The following is a 13,249-nucleotide window of genomic DNA, read 5'->3' as shown; positions in this document are numbered from 1 at the left end:
TCAACGAATACATCATTTTCGAAGTTCTATGTATATTAATCAGGGACGTACGTTTTTTTCTGTCACTTCTAGCTTAATGCGTTAGACCAAATTCGACAAACTATGACGCACTAGAAGAAGCGTTTGGGATAAACTGTACCTACAGTTGAGTCTCCGAGTCTTTGCCCGTGCGTCATCATTTAAAGCATACGAAATAAGTCGGAAATTTACTAAACGCAACAGTAAGTGACAGAAAGTGGGTATTATTCCGATCACGGGTTATAGTATAAAATTTGACGTCATCAAATAAATAGAATGTTAAATTTAAGTTTTGCTTTAATATTTTGGTGCATAATTACAGCTACATTTGAAGTAGCTTAACAAATTCTTTTATTATCATTGATTAATAAATAAATAAACAATTTATAAAAAAATTCGATAACATATTTTCTTTTTGTTATTTTATTCACTTTGGCGGAACATTAAACAAAAGCATTCCCTAACTGTGTCAACAATGAGGTTATTTGAAGGGTTGTCAAAATTTATCGTAAAATAACATAAACTTATCATAAAATTTCTAACTCCAATATAAAATTAGTTGTGAAATACAACTGTTTGTATATTATAAAAAACTTCAAAATGCAAAAATTCGACAAAATAACAGCAAAAAATTCAACAAACTGACAGCCACAAAGTAAACAAACCAAAACGTCAGAAATTGTACTTAAAATATGTGAAAACATCCCCAATCGTCTTTCTTTGTACCTATCTCTTTTCAATGCACCGAGTCTAAATCGTTCATAAAAATAACATGTATTTACTTAATAACGGGCGGCAGCTGGTTTGTCATTAGTTTCGTGGAAGAGAAAGATGCTATATAAAAAGTATGTGTTTTATCTCGCCAGGTATTAATGACGCACGGGAAAGACTCGCGGACTCAACTGTATATTCAATTTTTCATCAACTTTAATTTTGGTAATAGTAACTTTTTTGTAGAAACTTAAAGTTTTTAAGTTACCTATTTATGGAAAACCGCTTTAAAACATGCGTTTATTTCACGAAAAATTAAAATCTTTGATCTTTAGTTACTCAAAAAGTGTTAATTTATTTTAATATCTTGATTAATATAACTTAGAATTGGTCTCTCCATCGATTTATAGGGTTATTTCTAATATAATAATTTCCACCTACGAGAAGGGGTGGCATCCTACCCAAGGGTAAAAACGCAAACTGTCACTTTTGTTTCTTGAGGTCTCTTCTAACCACTCACCAATTTTCATGAAAATCGATGGAGGTTTAACGAAATCGGAGGTGAAAACCTTCAGTGAGTGTACTATACAGGGTGTTTCATTGGGAAACGGAAATACTTAAATGGTGAATAGAGGTCACTGAGGTGGTTCTAGATATACCACATTTATTGCCTTACCGATTTCTATAACCAAGTTACGCGTAAAACTCTTAGATTAAAAAGTAGGTATTATTAACTTTTAATAATAAATTAATAAAGTTAATGACTAAATACTTATTTTAAAAATAATTAATACTTATTTACTACATTGGAACGGCTTACATATCAATCACAACAAAAATCCAGGTCCGGATTAACAAAAAAATATAAAGTAATAGTGACCCTCAAAAAAACACCCTGTATATTGAAATTTTCAAAGTCCGTTTGAACATTTGAAAAGAGCACAAAAAACTAAGTTTAATGGTTTGCTTCCATTTTTTGCGCAGACAATTAATTGACTTTAATTTTGAAATTATGCCGAAATGGTTAAGAACTCTGAAGGCCGCGTCTCACCATCAAATAATTTGATCAAACAGTTTGAGCAAACTTGACGTACGTGAGGAAGTACGTCAAAGTGACGTCACAATTGCAGTTTTTTTGAAATTTTAAAAATATGTGCTCTCACTATCAGTCTAGTTTGATCAAATTTTTTGTATTGAGTTGTCTAACTTGTTTGTACTTTATTTAAAATTAAAATTTTTCATTATTATCCACAATGAACACTCAGGATGTGACGTCACTAACTGTCACTTTGTGTCACTAACTGTCAAGTTTGATCAAATTATTTGATGGTGAGACGGGGCCTTGAGAAATCTAACAAAAATTTCGATATAATTTCAAAAGTAATTTCGTTAAATTGTCTGCGCAAAAAATTAAAGCGAGCCATTACACTTAATTTTTGTGCTCTTTTCAAATGTTTAAACGGATTTTGAAAATTTCAATATACAGGGTGTTTTATCAAGATGACTATTACATTATAGTTTTTTGTTAATCCGGACCTGGATTTTTCTTGTGATTAGTAAATGGGTCGCTCCAATGTAGTAAAGGATTACTGATTACGTTTAAAATGAGTATTTAGTCATTAACTTATTATTAAAAGTTACTAATACCAGTAGTACCTGATTTTTAATCTCAGAGTTATAAAAAAATTTCAATAGATTTAATTTCAAAATTAAAGTTATTAAATTTTCTGTGCAAAAAATTAAAGCGAACCTATAAACTCAGTTTTTTGTGCTCTTTTCAAATGTGCAAACCAATTTGGAAAATTTCAATATACAGGGTGTTCTTTCAAGGTCACAATTACTTTGTGTTTTTTTGTTAATCCGGACCTGGATTTTTCTTGTGATTAGTAAATGGGTCGCACTAATGTAGTAAATAAGTATCGATTGTTTTTAAAATGAGTATTTGTTCATTAACTTTAATAATTTACTATTAAAAGTTAATAACACCTGCTTTTTAATCTAAGAGTTCTTTAAAACTTCAATATAATTTCAAAATTAAAGTCATTAGGTAAATGGTCTGGCCAAAAAATTTAAGCGAACCATTAAACTTAGTTTTTTATGCTCTTTTCAAATATGTAAACGGATTTTACAAATTTCAATATCCAGGGTGTTGTTTCAAGGTCACAAATAGTTTATAATTTTTTTTAGTCCGGACCTGGATTTTTCTTGTGATTAGTAGTTGGATGGTTTGTGTTTTAAATGAGACATATGTGTACCAAATATCAAAAAAATCTACAGGGTGGTTCTAAAGTTATGGGTCCAGAAAGAAATGGACAAAATCGATAAAACACCCTGTAACTCGGTTATAAAAATCGGTAAGGCAATAAATGTGGTGGTATATCTAGAACCGCCTCCGTGACGTCTATGCACCATTCAAGTATTTCCGTTTCCCAATGAAACACCATATGGTGGCAGGTGGAACTTTTTCCTCGATTAGTACTAATGCTATCGGTTCATTTGACTCTCGCGAAGAAATTACTTCATATAAATTGAATAGTAAACAGCGATACAATTGAGTCCATAAATTTTTCCGAGAGGTGTCTCTCACGACACTCCCGACATATTTAATTTGATAGTTTATTGCTTTGTAGGGAATTGTTTTTCCTCCCTGGTCTGGTCGTCCTACACTTATTGCTTTCTGTGTCACGACGCGCATACAGCGAAAGAAAACACTGGAAATTGTCTAATTGGAATGGTGGATTATTTGAGATTTTAATAGAGAAATTGATAAAATCAAAGTTGATAATTATATTTGTCGTTTTCATGTGCCATAACGGAATTTTCCGACGTTGGCCATAACCATTGCGAAGGCTTCTCGATCTTCTGCAACATGGAATAATTGTCCTGCATTTGATATCTGAGTCCATTCACGAATGTCTTTTAACCAAGAAACTTGTTTTTTTTGCTATACTTCTACGGCCCTCTATTTTGCCTTTAAGGATCAGTAGTCCAGGGCGGATCTGTTTTGAGATGAACGTTGAGAGGTGACTCTAATTTTTTTGCAGAAATTGCTTGGAATTAACCCATATAATAATAATTGAGTTTTCCTCCCACTCAAAAAGCATGGAGCATTGTTTAAATAATCAAAATGTCAAAAAATGAAGGAAAAATCCGATTTTTTTCTTCGTCTTTGGATTATAACTTTAAAAGTATTCACTTTCGAGAAAAGTTGCACTAAAATAAAAGTTGGGTAATTAAATTTCCTACAACATAAGATTGATTAAAAATTTTTTAAATTGTTACCCTTGTTGCAAAATAGCAATAATTGCGAGAAAAACATAAAAAAAACAAGTATTTGCATTTTACGTTTTTCAACCATTACTGCTACACTTTGGACCTTCATATTTCATCCAGAAAAACTTTATAATATTATAAAACAATACTGTAAATTTAGTTAAGATCGGTTCAATAGATTTTGCAAAATAAATTTTGTAATCCAGCTTCCGCAAAAAAAATTCATTTTTTCAAAATGTTGCAGGACTAAAAATAAAGCAGATAGATAGCAAGTTAACAAGAAAGTGTCGAAGTGCCTCCTAGAAATAAAAAGTGACCTGCTGTGTTGTGTTTTGTGTTGGCAAATTTTTTAATGTGTCTTTAGGTCGGTACCATTTTTGGTTCATTATATTGTATAATAATTATACAATAAAGTCTCTAAATTCTACTAAATAAATACATTGTTAATACTTTATATTATGCTTGTTTTATTTATATCATATTATGAGGATAATAATTAGGTGATTCATAAGTTAATTAAGGTCGAATTATTTACGTGAACCGAGGATAGTAAGTAAATTAAGAAGAATACTGTACGTTTCATTTGCAATTTGCGAAATTAAAATCGGTTTACTACCACGGCGTCAGGAATTTTTTTAAATAAACATTAATTTTTGGTGCTACGCGCAGGATCTTTATCCAATATATTTTTTTCTTACTCTCTATTTTGTGTATGTTCATATTTTAATTCCACAAAAATCAAACTAATTTGATTATTGTTTGTGAAAAATTGTTTAAACAATTGCATATGTTTAAAAATAATACACTTTTATTTTCTACGCTAAAATATATGATATGAACAAAGAAAGTTTTTGATAAAAAAAGTTTTATTTCAAAGGACAGAGTATGTGTTTTTATTTTGCAATAAACAAATTTATTTATTTATTTCGAAATGTACTAAAAATTAAAATTTATCAATCATTATCAAAGGTCGTTGGAATGCCCAATCAGAGCGAACGTATCCGCTGTCCTGTTCGTAGCACCAAAAATTAATGTTTATTTAAAAAATTTATGACGCCGTGGTAGTTGACCGATTTTAATTTTACAAATTGCAAATGAAAGGTACAGTATTCTTTTATACGTAAAAAAAATCAACTTTCTGTCTGCTTTATTTCCAGTGCAGCAACATTTTGAAAAAATGATTTTTTTTGCGAAAGCTGGATTGCAAAATTTATTTTGCAAAATCTATTAAACCGATCTTAATGAAGTTTACATTATTGTTTTATCATATCATAAAGTTTTTCTGGGTGAAATATGAAGGTCCTAAGTGTAGTATAAATGGTTGAAAAACGTAAAATGCGAATACTTATTCTTTTATAGTTTTTTTTCGAAATTATTGCAATTTTGCAACAAAGGTGACAATTTTTAAAATTTTCAGTTAATCCTATATTGTAGGAAATTTAATTACGCAACTTTTATGTTAGTGCAACTTTTCTCGAAAATGAATACCTTTAAAGTTATAATCAAAAAACCAAGAAAAAAATCGAATTTTTCCTTAATTTATTGAACATTTTAATTTTTACACATGCTACACTGTTTTGTTTACTTTGCTATTTTGCTTCGCGTTAGAGATATCGGAAATAGTTATTTGAACAAGTTGTTCCAAATAATGTTCTAACCCCACATATAGGGTGGCTCAGACCGGGACATCGTAGTTACCGGGGGGGGGGTCTCCCGGTGAAGTTAATCCATGGAAATGGGTTGGTTTGTGAAACAAAACTAACATTATGTTTCTTCTTATTTATTACCCATAGCAAATTCGTGTTTCTTCTTACACTAACAAAAAATGGCCCACTTCCACTTTAAACTTATTTTTAGTTTGAGGGTCCTGCCTGCTCATCAGATTTTTTTTCTTTTTCATACCAAAAGTATTTTTGGGAACTACTTATTTTTCTCAATGCGTCTTTGTTTTTTAAGAGCATCTCGTAAAATTGGTCGCAGGTGTATTTAAAGTTCACTCGAACCATCAACATTGAACTAATTGTTGTTATATGAAGTCGTGATTTCTCATTTTACCACAAGTTGTTCATGATGGAAAATACTCTTTCTACGGGAGCACTAGTTCCTGGCAAACACATAGCAAATTCGACCACTTTCAAAATAGTATCGTATGCAATATCCTTACTATAAAGCCTTGCGAATATTTGCTTCCATCGCTCTTCAACAGGAGTTTTTACTTTAGTTTTGTCCACTCTGTTCCATTCCGTTAAGTTTTCAGACACAATCTGCACATACACGATACATTTTCATGCACTTTTTAAAACTGTACTAGTTTTTTTTAAGCTTTTATGAATTGCGATGAAACTATTAATAAATTATTATCTTTGTTAGTAAAAATATACATTTTTTTATTTTTGCGTGAAACCGGGACATTTTAGGGAATTTTCCGAAACCGACGGGACGCCCTCAAAAGCGGTCAAAACCGGGACTGTCCCGGCCAAACCGGGACGTATGGCCACCCTACCCACATACCAAATTTCATCATAAAATTCGCACTTTTAGTTTTTTCATTATTTGTAGTCTGGATCCTAAAACTGGAGAGGAGGCTGCTGGCCGGAAAATCTCACTTGCTAATGCTCCGCGCAGCCCAGCAGCCAGCGTTTACGGAGACCCGGTCTCCTTTTTAGAGCTGCATTATTTATAGTTTAACACACACACTGCCTGGAGATTAGGCAAGGGCGGCTAATCGGCCAGCAGCCTCCTCTGCAATTTTAGGATCCTGACTACAAATAATGAAAAAACTAAAAGTGCGAATTTTGTGATGAAATTTGGTATATGGGGTTAGAATAATATTTGGAACAACTTGTTCAAATAACTTTTTCCTATATCTGTAATGCGAAGCAAAATATCGGTAATTTACCGTGTTTTTGGATTCGCAGTAGGCCGCTTTTAGAATTAAAAAAATTCAGTTGAGTATCTTAAAAAATGTGAACCTTCAACCTGTATGAACTGCAAAAGTTCAAATCTATATTTATTTTGATATGCATATCTACTTATAGAGATAGAATTGTTAATAAATAAACGACACAAACTTTGGTAATACACTTTTACAATTTGACTAACTATTTTTAAAATGATATGATATTATGAAATTATGAGTTATGATGATATTATTAAATGTAAATAAAAAATGGTCAAAAAAATGGGGCCTTAAATTAGATTTTTTGGCAGATTTTTTTTTGCTAGTGCAAATTTGTCTAGATATTTTACAGTTAGGTATAAAGCCTCCCCTATGGTAAAAATCTCGAGCCGCCACTGGGTACATGTACCACTGGTGGAACATATCATTATTTGCGGTGGTACACAAAACACAAAAAAAAATTAAAATAGTAGTACTTGATAAGTCTTGATAATACGGTCTGATAAGGTGGTACCAAAAATAATAAAAATAACTGTAGGTGGTACATGACTCAAAAAGGTTGAGAACCGCTGGTCTACACTGTACAAATAGATAACAAGCATATTTATTCTGGAACATTTTGGGCAAGTTTTTGTTTTGAAATAATTTCATTATGTAGGTACTTGAATGTTGTACAGATGCTTATATATTTTGAAAAATAAATTTAAAAAGTCAACCTCTGAGAATAAATTTTATTAATATTTTCAAAAAATTTACAAAAAAATCAGAATGGATTGTATTTTTCGGTGGCATAAAGAATATCCAAGCCCTTCATGAATGCCCTGTAATCAACTTCGTCTCTCATGCCTCGCTGGAAGCTAAAACACTTGCAGATGACGTCGAATTCGTTTCTTGATATCAGCCTGTCCATTCCTCTCAAAGTAAGGGCTTTAAGGAATGCTCTCTGAGACACCGTACCGCAATTTGTTTTGTCGAAGTCCTTAAACATATGAAAAGTTACATAGTGAAATGACAGCAATCGTCATTGTGGTGAGTTTAATATCGTTAGTAATAATACCAGATATAAAAAGTACCGTGCGTCCTATCAATTTGCTATTACACATATGTATATAGGTACCTAATCTCTTCACAAGAATCATAAAAAAGACTGGATAAGTTAGACTTCTATCAGCCTAGGGATCCAGCAATAACGATCACTTACTTGTGATAAAAATCATGATAGAGAAGTCTGCAGAATACAACAACCTATTGGCAGTGATATTCGTGACTATGAGAAATGGACTATTCGTGGACATTCGGTACCATAAGCCAGCAGAATATGTTAAAAGCATGGACAGAATGCCGAATAGACCATCGCTACACTAACATAATTAAATATATCTCCTAAAAGGCCACAGCTAGAGCTGAAAGACGCAAAGAACAACAAGGCACCGGCGAAGATCTAACAACAGCCGAACATTTTAAACAATACAGTAGCGCGTCGATAATCCGAACCCTGGTAATCCGAACGCAAAAAAAATTTAAAATTAAAAAATATGATCGCGGACCGAATTTTTGGATTTAATATGACAATATATGAGCAAAATATGACCGCGGATTTTTGTTTTGTTTATATGCAGAAATACATACAATATATTTGTTTATTATGCAGGTGCTTTATTCCTTGTAACTAAAACGTATGTACATATTATGTACTATGTTTATGAGCTTTGCATGTATTTTGAACATATGTTCGATAATCCGAACAATTTGATAATCCGAACTACCCCTGTACCAATTAGTTCGGATTATCGACGCTCTACTGTATAATGTTTTCAGGAAATTAACTTACCTCTTTAACATTATATGAACATGGTACTCTACCACATCACTAGCTAACATCTACATATCAAAAACATAACATAATATACATAAATAACTTCCTAAAAAATCAAAAAGCAAGGAAATGTAGAGACCATCTGCTAACTGTATCCCTATAATGAGTCAAGCCGCTAAGATTTTTATGCGAATAATTTATAACCGAATTCACAAAATACGTGTGAAGAATATCTGAGTCGTTCTCAATATGGTTTTAGAAAAGGTACAGGCACCACAGAAGCAATTATGAGATTCACACTGATGGCAGAAAGGTATCTTGGGGTTTAAAAAGGCTGTATGTGTGCTCTGTCGATTATAGAATGGCCTTCGGCCGCATCAAACACTGAAAATTGATAAAGGTGATAAAAGAAGTAGGGTTGGACAGATACGACATAGCTATCATACATACATACTGGAACCACACATAATGCGTTTGAACAGAAAACGGAAACACCAATTACATAAACATAGAACGAGGAGTCCTTCAAGGGTGCATCTTGTGCCCCCTATTATTTAATGTATATGCCGAACATATAATCCGAGCTTCTCTTGAAGATCGCCCTGAAGGTGCCAGTCAATGAAATCATCATTAACAATGTAAGATATGGCGATGACACCGTAGGATTGGCAGAAACAGAAGACTAACTAAAAATATTGATAAACATATCAGAAGTAAGTCACAGGCTGGGCTTGGACATTAAATTTTCCTAAACCAAAATTATGGTATTCCACAAAAAACCCCATGAACAAATTACACCCAACATAGAAATAAATGGTATCACCCTTCATAGTTCCCAAAGCTTCATATACCTGGGCAGAGAGCAAAATAGTCAACTAGACCACTCAAAAGAAATTAGAAGACGCATTTAAATGGTAAGTTCTGGTTTCATGAACATGCGTAAAATGCTCTGTAACCCCAAGCTATGTCACAATAAGATTGAGAACACTAAAGTGTTAAATGTGGTCTCTATTACTATCTGGCTGTGAGACCTGGACATTAAAACAGTATGACGTCAACAAATTGAATTCATTCGAAATGTGGATGTACCGCCGAATGTCAAGAATAAGCTGGACCAGCACAACTACGAATGAAGAAGTACTAAAAATAACGAAAACACGTCCTCATCTGGTCAATGTTACCAAAATTAGAAAGACGTTATAATATATAGGACACATAATGTGCCATAAGGAATCTGAGCAGCTCCAGGTAATATTAGAAGGCTAGATCAAAGGTAAAAGGGGTGTTCCGTGCGGCGGAATTGAGTAAATGGAATTAATTAAAATAAGTGTAAACAACGAACAATAATATATTTATTTATTTTTGGTTAAAAGGCGTGCTTATTCATCTCGTAAAAGGGTTTGATTGTTTGGCCCAGCGAGGGTTTGTTGACCGACCGACGCCTGCTGCGAGTGTGTGAATCGACCCGTGGTTGTATCTCGACTGCTGTGGCTGAAAAAGACCACAAACACTAATATGTTTGTGTTTCTACCATCTGACCAGAAAGGCGATAAATTATTTAGATCTGGCGTTTAAAAGTTGAAACATTTCTGCAGTTTTAAGAAACGTCTTCGAATGCATTTACAAAGTGAGTTATTGACATAAGGTCTGATAAGGTAATTAATTTATGGGGAATTCAGTTTGTTAAACTGAACACACTAAAAGCATCTGGTTAGGGATACATTTCGTTTCGTAAAACTTAACGGGCCCTTCTTAGCATCTGGTTTTTATATTCAATGTGAATTTTATATGACCCATATTATTTCGTTTTGAGAAAAGTTATTAAAAATTAAAATTAGCAAAAATAGTAATTAAAGCGTGTCGCCACAGGGGTATAGGAAGAAAGAAAAAATCTTGACTACGAAACCTCAGAGATTGGACTCACACCCCACACAACAGGAAATGACTTAATTCATCAAGCCCAGAATAGCGAGAAATGTACCATATTGATCGGCAACCCCAATAGAGAAGACACTTAGGAGAAGGAGATCTGAATGAGTATGGTATCAACATAAATGGAGAGAAGCTCAGTCATTTGAGATTCTGAGATGACATCGTTCTTATAAACCGATCGTATGGATGATGCAATGATAATGATGGAAAAATTATGTCGAGCTGCATTTAACATGAATAAGACGAAAATATTGACTCAGAGGGCCGTGAAACGGCAGATACTGGGTGTCTCTATGAGGGATCGAAGCACAAACGAAGAAATAAGCCATAGAACAAAGACAACAGAGGCTGTCGAAAAAACCGCCTCGTTAAAATAGAATTGAGCAGGACATGTCGATCACCAGATTATCAGACAACCGATGGACAAAACATATTATGAGTGGAGATCAAGACAAGAAGCGCTACGAGCAGAGGACGCCCACAAAAAGAAGGACTGACAAAAATAAAGCGTGTTGGCAGTAACTGGATGCAAGCTGCACAAGACAGAGACAGATGGAAAGAATTGAGACCTATGTTCAGCAGTGGACGCGTACAGGTTCATAATGATGATGAGTAAATATCGTTTGTCTCATCGAGTACTCTTACTGACAAAATCATCGAAAGCTCGTCATTGGTAATTTTAAACAAACACATTTGAAAATTTAAATCATTGAAAAATCAAACACTAATAAGAGAAGACCCTTAGGGCCGATTTCTCATATCGAGTTCAACTCCAGTTTAACCTGAACTTCTAGTAAACGTCAGTTTAAAGTCAAAATCGTCTTTTTCAATTCACGTTCAACCGATGGCAGTTTAAACTTGAACGATGCTTGAACGGTGGAATTCGGCCGTTCAAAGATTTCAGAACTCAGTTCAGATGATTTCATGGACTACGCATGCGTTGTATTAACATGAAACGCTGTCATAATATAAATATATCCTATTTTATTATATTAAGCCTAACGATAAACGATAACATTATTTTTGTTTTTATAATATTTATTTATGATTATTAAAATGACTATTTGACTATAAAAACTTAAATTTAACTTTATTCAAAAACAGCATAAAAAAGGTAGTTCAAAATGGCGACAGTTTTTTACCTTTTGCCATCTATTGGCATTTCTCGAAAGCTGTAGAACGAGCACTGACATGAACGTGCAATGAGAAATGCAATACAAACAAAACCGGAGATCACCCGTGAACCCGGTTCAACTGAACCATAGATTACCGCAGGTATGAGAAATCGACCTTTAGGGTCGATTTCTCATACCTGCGTTAATCTATGGTTCAGTTGAACCAGGTTCACCCGTGATCTGTGGTTTTGTTTGAAATGCATTTCTCATTGCCCGTTCATGTCAGCGCTCGTTCTACAGTTTTCGAGAAATGCCAATAGATGGCAAAAGGTAAAAAACTGTCGCCATTTTGAACTACCATTTTTATGCTGTTTTTGAATAAACTTAAATTTAAGTATTTATAGTCAAATAGTCATTTTAATAATTATAAATAAATATTATAAAAACAAAAATAATGTTATCGTTTATCGTTGGGCTTAATATAATAAAATAGGATATATTTATATTATGACAGCGGTTCGTGTTAATACAACGCATGCGTAGTCCATGGAATCATCTGAACTGAGTTCTGAAATCTTTGAACGGCCGATTTCCACCGTTCAAGGATCGTTCAAATTTAAACTGCCATCGGTTGATCGTGAATTGAGAAAGACGATTTTGACTTTAAACTGACGTTTACTAGAAGTTCAGGTTAAACTGGAGTTGAACTCGATATGAGAAATTGGCCCTATAATAGACCTCCACCCCAAAGATATTTATATTTAGTTTCGGAATTAAAATATTCTCTTAAAAAAATCACAGTCAATTAAAATGTATATATCACAGATTGTAGAGATTTCATTTCTTAATCGTCCTTTATGAGTTACATACGAATAGCAAAGATTGAATTTGAGATCGATCGAATAGATTTACAGAAGAGTCTTCATTATCACACACAGCCAATATTTTCCCACCTCTCATGTCCATTTTATGGGCCAATTAGTCAACTATTGTTTATTCCGAATTTTATAAATGAGCTCCATCGATACACAACTCTTGCGGCCTGAACGGCCTTATTTTGTTTTCCCTTTGGTCGTAACTTTTAATAAGAAGCCACCATATCGAAAAAGAGATGGAAGAGAGCGAGTTATTTTGGTACGGTTCAATTATAGAATCGCAAAGTAATAAGTTATTAAATAAAAATGTATATAATAATTTTATTCAGGTGCAATGCGAAGTCAAAACAATCTTATTTTTCACTTAGAATACGGAGCGCAGTCCAGCACTCTGAACCGACGATTTTCGACTCTTATTGGAGTCATCTTCGGAGAGGCGTATAATCAGGGAAATGGACCAATAAGTTTTCAATTTAAAAATCTTTTAGTAATATTTTTAATATTTTTCAATATTATTAATGTTGCTATTAGGATTGAAAACTTTATCTTTCAATTGCCAGATGACGCTAGTCACCTAATCCCTACACGTCAGTTGCAATGTGGGGATAAG

At 33.2% G+C, this 13,249-nt stretch overlaps 1 protein-coding gene across 2 annotated transcripts in view; it reads right to left on the bottom strand.

Annotated features, from left to right (window-relative positions):
* Positions 1–7,617: 7,617 nt before the first annotated feature.
* LOC126879115 (uncharacterized) overlaps positions 7,618–13,249 on the bottom strand; it is a 72,119-nt gene continuing 66,487 nt past the window's right edge. For both annotated transcript variants that reach the window (XM_050642061.1, XM_050642060.1), the window contains exon 13: positions 7,618–7,880. In XM_050642061.1, coding sequence (XP_050498018.1) covers positions 7,665–7,880 — 216 coding nt within the window. In that variant the 3' untranslated portion in view covers positions 7,618–7,664. The remainder of the gene's footprint in view (positions 7,881–13,249) is intronic.

The sequence above is a fragment of the Diabrotica virgifera genome, chromosome 1, assembly GCF_917563875.1.
Source record: "Diabrotica virgifera virgifera chromosome 1, PGI_DIABVI_V3a".
In the NCBI taxonomy this organism is placed as follows: Eukaryota; Metazoa; Arthropoda; class Insecta; order Coleoptera; family Chrysomelidae; genus Diabrotica; species Diabrotica virgifera.
The sequence above is the reverse complement of the archived record's forward strand: the minus strand, read 5'-3'. Positions and strand labels throughout refer to the sequence as shown.